Raw genomic sequence first — 18,547 nt, 5'->3', positions numbered from 1 at the left:
CTATAGAGAGAATAAATAAAGAGAAGAAAAAATCATGGTAAAAAGAAAGAAGCATGAATTTTAGTTTATCCAAACTTCCTTTCTCCGACAGACACGACACCCATTGTCAACATCTCCCATGGTGGTAGCTCCTCCAACCCATGACAGTCACGACAACAGAGGAACCAACTTCCATCTCTTTCATTTCCAGCCGTGACCCATAGAACTGACGCTGCATTCCCTCCAACCAACAAACCCAGCAAAATTTCTCTCGTTTCTCTTAACCTTGGAAGACAACCAACCACATCAGGAACCATTTGTGAAAAAGAAGAAGAAAAAGACGAAGACGAAGAAGAAATTGATTGAGAAACATAACTTAAAGAACATAATCAAAAGAGAAAATAAAACGAACTGTTTTGTTGATTTTTTTTTTCAGGCAACGGTTAGAGTCACCATTAGCACAAGAAGAAAGAGCAGAAGAAGATGTTAACATTTATGCAGTTGTTTTTGTTAATTAAAATAATTTTTTTATTAATTTAAATGATAATAAAATAATATATATATACACACACACATTAAATTAATTAAAAATATAAAAAAATAATAATACGTAAGACTATACATTTTAGAAATATTATTAAAAAAATTAAAAAAAATAAAATTCATTTATATAAAATATTAGAAAAATATAGATTAATCAGGAAAACCTTCTAGATATAATTAAAAAATAATCATTAAACTTTCTAAATAACATAAAAAAAAGAATATTAATTTAAATATAAATATAAATAAAATTAAGATTAATTTAAAAAATATAAAAAATATAAATTGTATCGCTTACAGTAAAACTTGTGGGGTGAACCTAAACCATGAACTCAATCAGATTTAATATTTTTTTCCTTAAATTTATAGCGAACCTATAAAAAAGTAAACAGTGTAGTCCATAGTAAAACATGAGAGGGTGAATAGTGTGGTTGCACAGTGTTCACCTCACACATTTTCACCTTAAATTTATAGCAAAACCTTTAAAAAAAAAAACAATCATTAGTGACGTCCAGTAAAACATGAGGAAGTGAACAATATGTTTGCATATTGTACACCCCCACACACTTTAGTTTATTTAGGGTGAATCAAGACCATGAACTCAACCGAGTTTAATATTTTTTCTTTTAATTTTATAACAAACCCAAAAAAATAAAACAATGTTGTTCACATGAGAGGGTGAACAATGCAGCTGCACAGTATTCACCTCACACACTTTAGTTTATTTAGGGTGAACTTGAATCATGAACTCAACCGGGTTTAATATTCTCTCTCTTAAATTTATAGCAAACCTAAAAAAATAGGTGAATAATGTTATTTATGGTAAAACACGAGGGGGTGAATAGTATGAGTGCATAATTTTCACCCTACACACTTTAAATTACAAGTAATAAGTACCAACTAAAATATATTTATATAAAAATAAAAATAAAAATAATAATAATATAGGGGGAAACAGGAAAATATTGTAGACTTGCATAGTGTTTTTCCTTATGTTTAGATTATAGGTAATGTTAATATAATTTATTTTTTTAAAGTGTTTTTTAATTTAAAATAATATTTTTTTATATTTTATATATCAGTATATTAAAATAAAAAAATATTAATTTAATATTTTAAAAAAAATAATTAAAAAGTAGATCCACGAACACCCCCCGGGGCAAAACTTACCATCCTTAATTGCAAGGACCACAACACTTTGCATCCTTGTTTTTGAGAGATTATAGTGTTTTATTATGAATTAATTTTATTTACCATCCTATCATTTAAATTTATTTTCACACGACCCATACTAACTTTATTGCATAATTACCACAAATCGTGTTTTTTGAATAAATTATATACCTAAAATATTTTTCATATAGCATTTAGTTACTGTTTCAAACAGAAAAAACAGACAAGAAAAAAAATGATAAAAGAAAAAAAAAACAAAATGGGAACCGAAAGAAACTAAATGAGAAAGAGAAAGAAAAGGTCCTCTCTATATTTTAATTTAGCTCTCTTTCATGTGCATAAAAGTAAACAATAAAGTGTTAAACAAACAACAAAAGCAAGGAAAATTGGAAAAAGGTTTTTGAGCCATACTATATGCAAAATACCAACGGACGAGGGTCACCGTCTATTCAGCTGCGTTGCATGTGCTGGGAACTAAAAAGATGATCAATAATTAATTTGCCTTTATAATCGACATGCAACTATCGTTATTACTACCATCAAATTTGAGAAAGGGTGTCTTTGATGATCATTTATTTCATAGCCAAAAGCATAAAAACAATTCGAGTGAAAAATTGCAATTATAATAGATTTATCCTCTCGATTCCCACCTTGGGTGCTCATGTCTAATGGAATTTTTGGTTAAAAGGGCACTCATCTTAGCATCTTGAGTCTATTGCATAACCAAGCTTGAGTGGGTTTTGTTTTTGCATGAAAACCTATTTTGATCGAATCGTGATTATTGATAATTATTTATATTTGATGCTTAATTATTATTCAATTATTGATTTTCAATATGCCTATATCTTTAGTTTTATAAAATCTAGTTTGGATCTTAATTCATGTTGCTGGGCATGCTCTTCATGTTACTTAGTTTTCTAAGTTTTGATCCTTTTTAATAAAACAAATTCATGTTTTTTGGTTTTTTTTTTCAAGTTTTATTTGTTTTAAGTTTTGATTTTTATTTATTTTTCGAGTCAAATTAATGGTTTTTTTGTTTGATTTATGGTCCAAAATACTATAGCATTTTTATTGTTTACTTTTTCACAAATTGATTATTGTGGATTGAAATAGTTAATTTCTTAAAAGTTTTAAATTTGATTAATTTCTTAAAAGTTTTTAATTTGATTATCAAACCTTCTTTTTTCAGCTCAGAGTAACATCTAATTACATTTTTTTTTTTGAAAGAACATATTTAATAATTAATTTTGTCTTTTGATTTCTAAATTATCTCGTGATTATTGAAAATGAATGACTAAATGATATAAAGTGTCACAGGTGGTCGGTCATGTGCACCAAAGAAAGAATAATCTTCTCTTTTTGGTCACATGAATGGATATTGACTAAAGACTGAAATAAAGCAAAATCCATATTTAATTTGCTCATCACAACATCCCAAGCCCCTGAAGAATACTCAATTGATGCTTCATTATCATTCTTCATTGCTTAAAAATCATGGAAGCTGGTCTAATTAATTAATATATAATTCTTGGAATTCATGTGAAACCAATTCTTTTTCTTTTTTTGTATAGTTTGAATTTAATCATTTCGGATCTTAATTAATTAATGTTGAATTCTACATCTCGGATTAAATTAATGATTTTTATAGAAGCAAGCATTTGGACGGATGAAAACACAACTACACTAACAAATATAAAATCCGAATGTTTATAGATAGGAAATCTAAAATTAATATTAATGCATACATGCATGTTCTTGAATTGAGTCAACCATACCTTATTTTCCATAATTTATCAAAACAAATAAATAATTTTCTGTAATATAAAAATTATGAAATTATCATTCGATCAATGATGATCATACTTTGTTTAATAATAATCTGTTTTTAAAATTGATTTATTTTCTCATCAATCTCTCCATTCTATCTATTAATTCTTCTTTTTTACTATTTTTTAAAACAAAAAAAAAAAATCAAAAATTTAATTACGAAAACACGAAACAGACAAAATTTATCCATTTATAAATGGATTTAATAACGGTTAAGAAGTTTTGCTTTATTTATTGATTTTTTGAATTCAAACATTAATACCAACATATATAAGAATTTATTAAAAAATTTTGAATGCATGATGCCAGTGTAGGGAATGAACTTTTAAAATCATTTAGAGAAAGATTTTAAACCAAATTGGAATAATAATTTTATTTAAACTTGATGGATATCATCCTGAACCGATTCGAATGTATATGAAACTTTTAAACCAAATTAGGTTTGGGTAAAACAAAAAAAAAGAGTCCGGTTTCAAGTTTGTTATAGATATTGTTCTATCCAACCTGACCGAAAATATATAAATAATTTTAAAATTTTAAAAAAATTATATGTATATCCAAAATCATATATTGAATTGTTGTAAATTATATCATTTGGGTTGAGGATTAAAAATTCATACCCTACCAAGTTTGGGTTAAGCTTGGATAATTATTTTAGCTTCGAGTTTGAATTGATATTTATTGTCATATCTACTATTATCGTCGAAACAAAAAGAAATTTAAAAAATAAGAGTTAAATATACAGTTTATGAAATCACGAGGACTGTTTAATTATTTGTATTAGATTACAGTGACTAAGTTATAATTAACCCCCCCTCCCTCCCTTAAATTTGATTCTGCTTCCACGAGGGGGTAAAAGAAAACAAGAAGACAGACTGGGAAAAGCATAAAAAAGGCAACCACAAAAAAAAACCCAGTCTTGTTCTTAGCTCCCAGCTCTCTCTCTCACATACGCACACTCTCTCTCTATCTTGCTCTCTCTCTCTCTCAGCCTCTACCGAATCAGCCAAAAAAAAGTACGCGCAGAAAATAAGAAGCTAAAACGACATTTCCTTCCCTGTAGTTTCTCTTTATAGAGTCACCATCACCGTTAAACACCATAAAGATTTTGTATCTATTTGACTGCTACCAGACGCTCTCAGGATTGCCAAGTTTCAGAATTTTTGTTAAGGGCTTTGATGTGATAATGGAGACGATGACAATGAAGAAGTACAACAGGCAAGTAAGTCCAGAGAGAGCCAAAGTGTGGACAGAGAGGTCACCAAAGTATCAACAACAGAATCGTAAAGTCCCTGTTGTTTATTATCTCTGTAGAAATCGTCAGCTTGAGCACCCTCATTTCATTGAAGTCCCTCTTGCTTCACCTGATGGTCTCTACCTTAGAGGTATTTTTAGTGAGTTTTTTGAACTGGGTTTGTTTTTTTTTTTTTTTTTTTGATTTTGAGATTGAATGTAATGTGATGTAATGTTGCAGATGTAATTGAGAGGCTTAATGTATTGAGAGGCAGAGGGATGGCTTCTTTGTATTCTTGGTCTTCTAAGAGGTCAAAGTTACTGTCTTTCTTCTGTTTTTAGTATTATGGACTGTTTGATTTGAAAATCATGAAAGAATTGAAATCTTTAATTTCTTTTGTTGAAAAAATTGTGGGTTGCTTTTAGTTTTTTCTGTTCTCTAAATTTAGTAGAATAAGCGTTTTGGTTAGTTTATAGCTGGGTTTACCTCGCGCTTCCTTGTGCTTATTTGTTTGTTTGTTTTTGTTTCTGTTGTTGACTGCAGAAGCTATAAGAATGGATTTGTATGGCATGACCTTTGTGAGGATGATTTAATTCTTCCTGCTCATGGAAGTGAATATGTTCTCAAAGGTTCTGAACTCTTTGAAGAATCTAATTCAGGTGGGTTATTTAAATCAATTTAAGTGATGGGTTAGTTGTTGTTTTATAACATGAAGGATAGGTTAAAGGGCTGAGAGCTTTAATTAATCTCCACAGATCGCTTCGCTCCTGCTGGAACCATAAAAATGCAAAATCTGAAACTATTGCCAGAACCCGCATCTTCTAGAAGTCAAGATGATTCCTCATCGTCTGCAAGTTTGAATGGAAAGGAAACAAAGCATTCTCAGGAAGATGAAGTATCCCCTCCACAGCAACGTCCTGGCTCCTCTGGCGTGTCTCCAGAGTCTACAGTTGGAAAGAATTCTCCATGGAATGGCTCTCTTAGCTTGACAGAATACAAGGTTTACAAGAGTGATGGATTCGCAAATGCTTCAACACAGACTGAGGAAAATGTTAGCAGACCTAAATCCCGAGAAACTTGCTCAAGGGGTGTTTCGACTGATGATGGTTCTCTGGAACAGGAATGCAATGAGAATGATCAAAATCGACTTCCACACGTGAAGGAAAATTCTGAGATATGTGAGAATTCAGTTTCGCCTCCCCCATCTTCCTCTAGTGCATCATCATCGGGCGGGAAGACTGAAACTTTGGAGTCTCTTATTAGAGCTGATGTTAATAAAATCAACAGTTTTAGAATCCTTGAAGAGGAAGATATTCGAATGCCAAACAATGCAAGGCTCAAGGCCACTAATATGTTGATGCAATTGATATCCTGTGGGTCAATTTCAGTGAAAGATCACAGTTTTGGACTAGTTCCAACCTACAGGCCGAGGTTTTCTCATTCGAAACTTCCTTCTCCATTGTTCTCTACTTCTATGATGTTAGGAGAGCTTGATTGCTTGTCAGAGAATCCGAGGATGATGGGCCTCAGATTGGAAGAAAAAGAGTATTTCAGTGGGAGCTTGATTGAGACAAAAATGCTCAAGGAAGGAGATGGACATCCTAGTCTGAAGCGTTCTTCTTCCTTCAATGCAGACAGGTTAACCTTTTTTCAACTCTTTAGTTTTAAATTCTATGCATATCATTTAAATCTGCTGGCTTTTTTGCCCTCCCTCGGGGATCTCTTGCTGCTGGTTGGTTGTTGTGTTACCTAAGGAGTTAATACACGACATTCTTACATATTTTGCAATAGGAGTATGCACAAACTAAGGTTTGGCTTGTTGAATGATGACTTTAATTGGGGTCATATTAGCTTCAACAATTAGGCTTGTTAACCAGCTTGTGGATGGTTGAAAATTTTACAAGACAGGTGTTCAGAAAGATTGACACACTTCAGAACCTAAGTTGACTACCCTCTTGACTAATTATTCGAAAGTTCTGTTAGGCTAATTAACACAACTAGTTAAGGTTTTGATGTGGAATTGTTCCTTAGATTGTTAATTTGAGGTTTGAAGAAAAGTTCGCAACTTGACCTATCAATAAAAAGACCTTAGAGAAACAAATTTATATGCAATTGATCACCTCTACCTTACACTTATAAAGAGACGCGAACGAGAAATATAAATCACAACAAAGTTGATTAATCTTTTGAAGAGTATGCAAGTTGAATCAAGAACTTAGGATGAGAATCACTCAATCACACAAGAGAAAAAGACACAATATGCGGCAACCTTAGATAAAAATTCATCAACTGCATAAAAATCCTTACATAAGCGTATTTATATGTAAATCCCAAAACTAATGGATCAAACATGCACTCAATTTAAATAAAACCTAAACTAATTAAAATAAGATTTAAAATAATAAAAATAAATAAACAATAGTCTAAGATTTTTTTTTCACTATTTGCTGCAAATGATAGTGAAAAATACCCAAGAGAAATAATTATTGTAGAATCCTTGCTGAACAAAGCCTGATGCGCTTTTCATTATTTTTCATCTTTTGTCCGGATTAATTAGCGAGCCTGCCATATATCGTTGGAAAGGTACAAATGTCCAGTTTCCAATCCAACTTGAATAGCATCCTAAATCTTCCTGTAGCTTCAGATATAACCCAAAAAGTAGATAAAGGTCCAGGCTAGCAGATTTGAATTTTTTTAACCCAAGCCTCTTGACTAGATCCATTGAACTTCTCTTGGATCCACTTTGTTTTAGGTCTCAGAATAGGCCCAATGGACACTCCTAATGAATCCTTTGATATCACAGTTAGGATTGCATAAGGTTGTCAACTAGCTATTCTTGAGGCAACATGTATGAATCAAGCTTGAGTGTTCGCCTTGGCCCCTAGGCTTGATAAAGAGAAGTCACAATGTCAATCATTGGATTTTCTTACTATTGTTTTTCAGTTTAATATTGTTTGGAGGGATCCTATAATGTTGGATGTTGCATGATGGTGATTACTTGTAGAGCAAAAATCTCTTCTTTATGTGGACTTGCAAAACTGTTGCACCACCATCTATAAACTTACTACTTGCCCTGCACGTTAGGTGTTAATATTTAGGTCACATTAAATGTCCCACTGTATTTAAAGCCATCCTAGAGTGCTGGTATTCAAAAGCGCAAAGCTTTTTTGCATGAGAATTTTCTAGTTTATAGTTGGTCTGCACAACGAAGGGTCATATGGGGTCATTATGTTACCGTTTATTATTTGTATAATGTTCAATTGTAATGTTGTTAGGTTATTATCATGGTAGTTGATCCTGCCGTAAGATGAACTTGTTTGAGTTGCTGTGGAGCACAGAACAATATCCTGATTTGAAATGAATCTATTTATAATTACCTGTTTCAACTTTGGTTCTTTCCTTTCATAGAGACACGACATTTGTTTTTGTTTGATTGAAAAATTAAAGAAGGAATTAAGGTGGCTTTGTCCTTCCCCCCGTCCCCTCCGGTAGTAATAATGGTAGTTCAGATGGGGGTCATGGACTTATGGGTTAGCTGCATGAATTTTATTTATTGACTTCTTTTAATAAGAATACTAAACATATTTAACACAGGAAATAGTTCTACATTCTTCCTTTATTTCTTTGTTCACCTTAATTAAAAACATAAATTAAATTGCAGGACGTGTAAACAACCAGATTCAGTTGAAGACAATGAAGAGTCAACCTCTGGACGCTCAAAATGCATTCCACGATCAAAAGCCTCCCTAAGCAAGCAACCGCACAGTGAATCTTTGCGATCGCCAGTTTCTGATAAACCTAGAAACTCCTCTAACGGGGCTAATGGCTCTCAAGTAGTGCACAATAGCTCATCAAATGGTGGCAGTAAAAGAATCACAGAGCCTGGTTCAGGTAAAAAACAATCAAAGAAGCTCGATTCTTTCAGAGAGGAGAGGGTGATCAAAATCGAAGAAAGTTAAGTGTTGACTCCAATCTATTCTAAAAGTAGCTGCTAAAGTTTAATCTTGTGTTATCAGATTTTGACATTACCCTCATTTCCTCCCAACAGGCTTGCTTCAGGAGCTCGGGTTATAATCCACTCCAAAGCATCTTGTGACCCTTCTTCTGTTTGCAGTTCTTAGGGCACAATTTGGAGGCAGGCTGACCAATGGTAACAAACAGTTCGTTCCATTTGAAAAGGCGTGTTGATTGTGTAAAACCACTAGTTTTCAATTTTTCTTTAAATTTCAAATGATGGTTAATGTATGTGTCGGTCCATGTAATGATCCTGTAAATCTCAAAAGCTTTAAAGGGTAGAGAAAAAATGGGAAATAACCCATTTGCAAGGGTGCAAGTTCAGGCATTGTCTACTGGGTGTCAGCTTTTTTTTAAATGGAACCGCACCTTTGCTTGTAAACTGCAGTCACAAAATCATCCCTTAGTATGCAATTGACATTATTACTTCTTTAGAAACGAGAAAAGGTATCGTAGGCATTATGAGGTAATGTTACCATTCTCATGGGATTCCTGTGGTCAACATCAAGCTATATCTAAAATAGGCTCAAGGGTTATAATTAGTTAACAATTTGAGGGAAAAGGTGGTTGACTTGTTACCAAAACCTTCTCTTGATAATTTAAAACCAGCTGTAACTTGTTGGGTATAATATTGCTAGTGCCTTGTGTTTTCTTTGTTTTTTTTAAAAAAACATCTGTTCCTTTCCGACAAATTGTAGGCAATCTACTGGAAAGGCCACTCAACAAGAAAAGTTTTATATTCACGTGTTACTGAATTGCTTTTTATATGCTTTTCTCTGGAACGGTGAATGAGGTTCTGCTTTTTATATGCTCGGTTGAATGAGGTTTCAACCTGGGAAAAAGCCTCGGAGACCGAGAAATCACTGGCAGTGCTATTCGGTCTCAGGGCTTATTTTTTTAACCTTATTTTTTTTTTGACTTGTGTAGGGTTTTCTCGAAGCATAATGAAATTAGTCAAAGGTATTTTTCAGTCTAGAACCAGCCAAACCAGCCCCCTAAGATTGTTTTTATTTTTTTATTCTCCTTGGAGCCATTGATTACTAAGGTAACTTTAACTCCACGAGAGAAAGAAGACAAGCCACTGTTCCATAAAATGTCAGGTTTAAAAAAATATAAAAAAGTACTTTAAACAGACTTGACTGAGAGAAAAAAACATTTTTATAATTTAATTAGATAATAAAAAAATAGATAACGATAATAAATAGATTGATTTAAAAAAAAAAAAAATTATGGTAACCTAAAAAGAAAAAGAAGAAAAAAAATAGAGAAGCTAATGTGGAAGGATAACAAAAAAAAAAAAGGGACCTAAGCTAACTTGAGTGAGTATGGAAAATATGAAAGTCGAGTCATAAAATTAAGATAAACAAATAAAACATAAAAAATATATTTAAGTCCAATTCTAAAAAAAAATCTAATGCACAAGGACACATTTAAAATAAGGTCAATATATATAAAAGAAAAAAAAAACCTATCAAACCAAACAAACCAATCAAACTCTGCAACCTGGATCATGTAAATGAGATAACTCAATGGAAGACAAACTGAGAAACTTCACAAAAATCAATTCTAAAACAACATAATGCTAAATGAAGAAACACAAAAAATATTAAAATTTTAAAAAGCAACCCTAAAAAAGATTGAGCCAACCTAGGCCAACTGACGAAGCTCATGTTCTAAATGACGGTACCAAGATAGACAAATATAAAAGTATTGATTTAAATTTTTTGTCAAAGTAAATAAAATAGTAATCAAAAGAATAAAAATCAAATTCATTAGAAAAAAAAAAACCAAAGGATCAATTGTAAAAAAATCAATTTAAATAAAATAAATAACAATGAAAAAAATAAGAGTCAAGTTTAAAAGATTAAGAAATTCAAGGGGGTGAGATTGAAAAAAAAAATTCTAATTTTCTAAATTATATATAAAAAATTATTTGAAAAATTAAAGGATGAAACCAGAAAGAAAATATAAATTAAAAAAATTAGCAAAAACAAATTAACAAAGAATGACAAATAAAAAGACTAGAGATAACCAGAGTTATTTTAAAAATTAGTGTAAAATTCTATAAAATAAATAAATAAAAACAACTAAGTCCAGTCTCAAATTGAATAAATGCTAAAGTATAAAACTAAAAAAAAAGCCTAAAATAGAAAATAAAAAATCAAGAAAATACAGACGAACCTCCTAAACCTTTGTTAATCCCTAAAACTTATAGCCCATGAAATCCTAGACTCAAACTCAATTCCCAACTCATTTAATGTTCAAGAATGAAATCGAAAAGAAAAATAAATTTAAAAAATCTACAAAAAAAAATAATCAAAAGAACGAGGATCAAATTAGATAGGAAAAAAAACTTAAGGAGGATGAAATTGTAAAAAAAAAATCTAAGAAATTTTCCCAAATAAAAAAACAATAAAAAAATGGGGATCAAATTTGAAAGGTTAAGAAATTTAAAGGGGATGAAATTTAAAAAAGAATTTTAATTCTATAAATTATTTAAAATAAAATAAATAAAAATAAAAAGATCAAGGACTAAATTCAAAGAGAAAACAAATTGAAGAGGCTTCTTTGAAATTTTTAGGAGGTAGCGTGAAATCAAGGTAGATAGAGATAAATGAAAAGAAAAAGAAAAGATTGCCAATGCTAAATCAGAGGGCTATTTGAAACACGAGAGGAAATCAAGATGATTCAAATACTTTCGTGGAAGACAAGATTTGGTAATCGAACTACCCCACAAGCACCGGTTGAATGGCGTGGGGACCGTCTCCAATTTATTTTTAATAATATTTAATATAGGGTCAAATATAATAATGTCGCTAAGTAATCTTGATATTAACAAAAACAAACCATGGTAAAATGACAAGAAAGCCAATATAAGAGAGATTAATTGATTGCCTTTAAGGATGATAAAGTAATTTTAATATTTTGAAAAAACAAAAAATGCCAAAACACCCTTGATTGAAAGTAATTTTTTTTTTATTATTGTAGGGTTAAATTAATAATTTTATTGTGAAAAAAATAATAATAACTAAACTAACCCAACATAATTTGTAAAAAATAATTGTATTAAAGTGAAAAAACATCTAGTATCGATTTCTAATATTTCAAGGCTGAGAAGCAATTTTGTCATTACTATAATAAATAGCACAATAATTTCCCAAGATTTTTGTTAATTTTTATTAAAATAACAGTCTTTTACTTTTTTTACAGGACATTAAATTAATCTAGTTTATAAAAATCTGAATTAGACCAAGTTTAATAAGCATTGAATTTAGTATTCTTGGATGCGTGGACTGCTCACTAATGTGTCCCCTTCTTCATATATACAGCGAATTTGTTGAGGTGTCTCTACCAGTTCAATGCACTGGTAGACAAGACAGCAGTATACCATTTTTTTTTTCCTTGGTGTTGTGGGGTATTTTTAAGAACCTTATATTATATTTAATAATACATATTTGTAAGAAAAACAACTACTTATATTATATTATCTAAACAAATACGTATTTTATAAGGCAATCTCCCTATTTTTATTCATGTATTGTTTCTGACAAAAACATATATTTTTTATTAATAGCATGTTTTTAATAAAAATAAAAAAACAATTAAAATAAATATTCATAAAAAATTTTATTTATTTGAATAAGAAGGGGAAAATTTATGTCTTAATCAAAACTCTATTTTTTTTATTCATGTATTTCTTTTATTTTTTTGACAAAAATATGTTTTTTTTTTATTAAAAACATTATTTCTTTAACAAAAACTTGTAATGAAGAATCATGACTTGATAATTCAAACATGATAGAAGAAATAACTATGAAAAAATTTATAATAAAAAACAAAAAATAAATATTTTATTTTTATCTACTATTCACAAGCATGATTTTTTTTATTTGCATATTAGATTCATATATAATAATTCACAAAGTTTTTGTTAATATTACTATAGAAACTATAATTTTATTTGAAATATATGGTGAAATTGGTTTATATCTTAAATATTATTTTATTTATAATGAATTTTATTTAAAATTAAAAAAAATGAAGAGAAATATAAAAAAAAGCCCAAACATCTAAGTCTTGGGAGGATGCCTGTTTGAGAGTGTAGCTGTGGTTGTTTTTTAAAGTGCTTTTCACAAATGCATCAAAATAATATATTTTTTATTTTTTAAAAATTATTTTTGATATTAGCACATCAAAATGATCTGAAAACATAAAAAAAATAAATTAATTTGAAGTAAAAAAATAAAAATAAAAAAATTTTAAATTTTTTTAAAAGTATTTTTAAAACGTAAAAACAAACAAAATCGTGTGCTTGGTCAAATTTTAGGTTTTTTTTTTTAAGAAGCATACGACTTAACATTTTTTAAAAAGACACATGATGTGCTATTCTCCTTGGCAAATCATGCAACGTTTGTTGGTTCAACTATTGGGCATTAAAAGTCACTAGAAAATTAGGGTTAAAGTTGTTAAATTTTAAGAACTCTTTTTTTTTTTAAAAAAAAACAAAAGTAGTTTTCACATGCAAACATTTAAAATACATCATGACCGTATTAAACCTATTTTTAGCTTCAAACACCTTTCAATTAGCTGAATCAAAAAATCTTTCTAAGGTCGGATTTTTTTTTCTAGTAAGATGAAAAATCCAAATGACCTTCATGGATTTTTTTTTTTTTTAAGATGAACCTATTGACACAAAGATTTGTTTTTTTAAGGTTAGAATATACCTGACCAATCTCTTTCTCTCTCATCTCATATTTCAAATATTTTCTCACTTATCTCTCAACACTTAAGGATTGAAACGTAAAAAAAGAACCCAACAATAATCAACAAGTATTATCAAATGATCCACTAGACGTGCCGATCAGGCCAATTACAAGGTCAAGAAGCAACAAGATTAAAAAGGCACTTAATGAGCTTATTTAGGATATTTGGGGAAAGTCAAGCTTTCAAACTTCAACAAGGAATGATCCGGATTTAATTAATGTGATCTGTGCAAGAATTGGACAAGCTTAAGTCGATTTTGAGCTTTCTTTTTTCTAATGTATAATTTTAAGTTAACAAGTATAACTTTTGATCCAACTATTGGATCAAATTTTAAATTTTCTAGAACATTTTAAAGGTCTTGTTTTTTATATAGGGTTAAAATTTTATAGCGATCAGAAATCGGTAAGACCTTGCGATAAGGTCCAAAAGATAATGAGCGCGATTTACATTATTTTCCTAGTTAGTTTAAGGTTATTTTTTCTATTTTATTTAGAACTCTCTTGTTATTTTTTTTAGTCGTGTTGAAGATATTTTACCTTTTATAAATAGATTATTTAGTTTGTATTTAGATTCCTTTTCTTTTAGACTTGGTTTATTCAGAAATAATATTGTGTTTGTACAAAAATGCTTTTACTCTTGTTCTTCATTGAACTCTTCAAGACTTATCAAATATTAACTGTCTTTGTGGCGTTTTTTCTTATACTACCACTTCTTGGTTCTTTATAATCAAAGAGTTGAGGTCTTTTATCCAATAACTTTGGTTTTTTTATTAAGGTAAACATTAAATCAAGTTTTTTTTTTATCAATTTGATTTGAAATTTTTTGGGTTGTATTGTTTCTTGCTTGTAGGTTATAGGGTTTTTAATTTCTAAGTTCATATTAGTTGGTATCATAACAACGCTATAAAATTAGATTTTATGTATCTATCTATAATTTTCCGTGTTATTAGTCTTTGTGTTTAGTTCTTGAATTTGCGACAACTTTATTAAAAAGAGAGCAAAAGTTTTTGTTTAGTTTTGGTTATTGATGAATCATATTATAAAGAAGAAGAAGAAGAAGAAGAAGAAGAAAAAGACGACCTTGTTTTTCATCATATTGAGTATTTGTGTGAGGTTTACTCATATACTTTTGATTTTTTTATTGATTTTTTCTTGAACTTATTAAAGACTGATAGTCTTTGTAATGTTCTTCTTTTGTACTTTCAGTTCATGATTTATTATAAGCATAGGATTGGGGTTTCTTTCATTCAATAACTTTAGTGTCTTGATTCAGGTAATTATTATGACATGTTTTATCTTCAGTTTTATTTTAACTTTCTTGGGTTATTTCTATTTTTAATTTTTGTGAATTCAAGGTTTTTAACCTTTGGGTTCGTATATAAACTTTAGAACTAAAACTTGAAACTCTTAAACTTGAGGGATCAAATATGCTTAAATTAAAATTTTAAGGATCAAATTGAATTTTTATGTGCCTTTTGAACAACATGCTCTGTTTTTTTAATTTATTTTGGTTCTCGCTCCTTCAATTTTTTTAATTATAACCTTAAATTTAATTGAACGTCTGAATTTTCTTTTACACTTCACACACATAGGAGCACATAAATAGAGACAAGTCTCAATAGATAAAATGTTGTTAATACAATAAAATTGTAAAATTATAAAATTCGATAATCAGAACAATAATAATAAAAAAACGGTTCAAGAAATATTGCCGTCCACACTGAATGGTGTCTAACGACACAATAATCTTCAATCAAATTGCATATTCTTTTTTAGTTTTATTGTAATTATTTCACAGGAGCATATGAATTCCTACATGAAATTGCATAATTGTAAATGAAATTATGAGAAATATTAGAGAAAGTTTTTGGGAAAAAAATAATAATGTAAAAGGAGAGATTTAATTGTATTTTTTTTTAATTTTTTCTAATTAACAAATGAGAAATTATTAGATTAACCTTGTTCATTCTCTGGGACGAAACAATTATTATTTTTTTCTCTTATAACTAATAATCTGACGTTATTATAGAAATAGATCTTATTAAAAGCGAGATTTACATGAAAAGAAAAAAATAAATTTGTTTCTTGTTAATTCATACATGATAAAGATAAGAGTCATCCTATGTGATTAGGATGATCTGCATAGGGTGTGTGCCTTATCCTGTATTTGAATCCCATGTAAATTATATCTCTTGTAACAAACGTAGAAAATTAGTCTCTGTATCAGATGTAAACACTGTGGTTATATAAGCTAGAATACAAAAGATATCTGGTAGCCTTTTCCAGAATTATTTCATGGTATCAGAGCCAATTATAGCTAACGCTTTTGTTAATCCTATGGCTGCTATCACAAACGCTTCTTTTCCTTCTGCTGCTTTTCATCTTCCAGCTCAAGTTATCTCTATTAAACTTTATGGAACTAACTTCCTTGCCTGGAGTGCTCAATTAATTCCTCTACTTCGAAGCTATGGTCTAATGAGAATCATTGATGGTTCCGAACCTAGCCCTCCTAAATTTTCCATTGAAGAACACAAGGCACAAAGGACTCTTAATTCTGCTAATGTAATTTGGCAGTATAAAGATCAAACAGTACTTGGCTGGATTATTTCTTCTTTATCTCCTACGGTGGTTTCTACCATTTATGGTCTGGAGACTTCTCGGCTTGCTTGGCAAGCTCTTGGTGCAAGATTTGCTACGCCCTCAACTTCACGAATTTCTCTTATCAAGAGGAAGTTACAATCTTCACAACAAGGTTCCATGTCTTGCCAATAATTTTTGGATGAAGTTAAATCGTTTGCCGATGAACTATCTGCTGTGGGGGAACCTGTTGATGATTCAGATTTAATTTTATCTGTTCTCAATGGTCTTAATTCCTCTTTTCACTCCTTTGTGATGACTTATATGTTGCTTGCTAACGAGAAGTCCATGCTATTTTCTGACTTCCATGCAGAGTTGCTGAATTATGACCTTATGCAAAAATTCCATGGTCACTCTATTCAACCTGAGGCAGGACCATATGCTTTGTACACGCATAAAAATGGTTCCAAACCTAGATATCGACACAGTATCAACAAATCTTGTTTCTCTGGATCATCCAAACCCTCTGGTATTTCTTCTTCTCAGTTTCAACAACCGTTACCTCACCTGCCATCCTCATCACCAGCCACACCTGCTACTACGACTTCTCGCTCGCGATCTCCCTGTCAAATTTGCAGAAGGGAGGGACATCAAGCTCTGGACTGTTTTAATCGCATGAACTACTCCTTTCAGGGTTGTCATCCTCCAACTGAATTAGCTGCTATGGTGGCTGAAGCTAATGCCACTTATCTTAGTCAAAATCAATGGTATGCTGACAGTGGAGCTAATGTTCATGTTACCTCCGATATTGCTAATCTGGCCAGCTCTCAACCTTATATAGGAGATGACTCAGTCGGCGTAGGTAACGGGACAGGTTTGATCATCTCTCGTACTGGCACTGCTTCTTTCATACTCCTTCTTCTACTCTCACCTTAAACAATGTTGCATACTGTCGTCAAGCATCTGCACATCTGCTCTCCATTAATAAATTTTGCAAAGACAATAATGTCTACTTTGAACTCACCAGCTCTTATTTTTTTGTGAAGGACATCCTGATGGGGAACACGCTTCTGACGGGGCCAAGTGAAAATGGATTGTACCCAATAAACCTACATTAACTTCCATCTTCCAAATTTCATGCTCTTACCATGACAGTTGGCGTCAAGACTTCTACCTCCACATGGCATTGTCGTTTAGGCCACCCCTCCTCTGTCATCCTTCATCGTGTCATTTCAAAATCTTCTCTTCCAGTTAATGATTCAATCAATAAACAGACTCTTTGTGTGTCTTGTCAACTTGGCAAATCTAAACAATTACCATTTTCTGACTCTACAACCGAGTCCACAACTCCCTTAGAAATAATTCATTCTGATGTTTGGTCCACATCCACACCTTCGTTGAGTAGCTGTCGGTATTATGTAATTTTTATTGACGACTATACTAGCTTTTGTTGGCTATTTCCCCTTTATACTAAATCTGATGTTTATTCAGTTTTTGTTAAATTCAAACTTTTAGTATAAAAACAATTTAATTACACCATTAAACAATTTCAAAGTGACAATGGTGGGGAATAATGCTCTAACATCTTTAAGCAATTTTTAAGTGCCAACGGAATTTTTCATCGTCTTTCTTGTCCTCATACCTCACAACAAAATGGCCTTGCCAAGAGAAAACATCGTCATATTATGGAAATGAGACTTACTCTTCTTCCCAATCCGGTTTACCTAAACAATTTTGGGTTGATGCATTTCTTACCCCTATTTTCATTATTAATCGTTTACCTACCAAGGTTCTTGATTATTTATCCCTATTTGAACGTCTTTTCCACATTCCTCCTGACTTCACCTATTTCCGGGCTTTTGGATGTCAATGCTTTCCATATCTTTGTCCTTACTCAACTCACAAATTATCTTATCGTAGAACACCCTGTATTTTCATCTGTTACTGTTCTAATCACAAAGCTTTTTGGTGTTTTGATCCATCTTCTAGGCATGTCTATATATCCTGAAATGTGATTTTTGATGAGGGTAATTTCCCAGCAACAGTACAGTCTATCTTCACTAACTCTGCCAGCAACGTGCGCTCCTCAAGTAATTCTCATAATCTATTGTTATCTCCTCCCTCCACTATATTTATTTCTTCACCTGTTTTTCCCGCTCCTACTGTCCCATCTTCACCTTCAATTTCTCAAAATTCCACCTCACCCGTCCATGATCTGCATTCATTTACACCAATTTCCACCTCTAGTCATTCTACAACTCCTCTGGCCTCTCCCAATTCCTCTGCACCCATTCGTCAATTTTCTTCTTCCTATGACAGTGAGCATCCTGCTCATCAAGACATATCACCTTCTCTTCCCCTACCGCCCTCTCACATGGTCATCAGATCCCAGACTGGCCACCTTAAACCCCGTAGCTTTCTTGGTTTCCATGTATAT

General features: G+C 31.1%; 1 protein-coding gene across 3 annotated transcripts; it reads left to right on the top strand.

The window, feature by feature from the left end:
- The first annotated feature begins 4,393 nt into the window (after nucleotides 1-4,393).
- On the top strand, nucleotides 4,394-9,152 carry LOC18101953 (protein SOSEKI 3). Of its 3 annotated transcripts, XM_052455619.1 has the most exons (7): nucleotides 4,394-4,907; nucleotides 4,997-5,066; nucleotides 5,300-5,415; nucleotides 5,512-5,807; nucleotides 5,877-6,394; nucleotides 8,418-8,710; nucleotides 8,805-9,152. In XM_052455619.1, the coding sequence occupies exons 1-7, from the start codon at nucleotides 4,709-4,711 to the stop codon at nucleotides 8,828-8,830; spliced, it is 1,518 nt and encodes a 505-aa protein (XP_052311579.1). In that variant the 5' UTR covers nucleotides 4,394-4,708; the 3' UTR covers nucleotides 8,831-9,152. The 3 variants fall into 3 exon arrangements, with proteins under 3 accessions (XP_052311579.1, XP_052311578.1, XP_024464137.2); XM_052455618.1 differs by having other exon boundaries at nucleotides 5,512-6,394; XM_024608369.2 differs by lacking the exon at nucleotides 8,805-9,152 and having other exon boundaries at nucleotides 5,512-6,394; nucleotides 8,418-8,715.
- The last annotated feature ends 9,395 nt before the right edge of the window (nucleotides 9,153-18,547 follow it).

The sequence above is a fragment of the Populus trichocarpa genome, chromosome 9, assembly GCF_000002775.5.
Source record: "Populus trichocarpa isolate Nisqually-1 chromosome 9, P.trichocarpa_v4.1, whole genome shotgun sequence".
In the NCBI taxonomy this organism is placed as follows: domain Eukaryota; kingdom Viridiplantae; phylum Streptophyta; class Magnoliopsida; order Malpighiales; family Salicaceae; genus Populus; species Populus trichocarpa.
The sequence above is the reverse complement of the archived record's forward strand: the minus strand, read 5'-3'. Positions and strand labels throughout refer to the sequence as shown.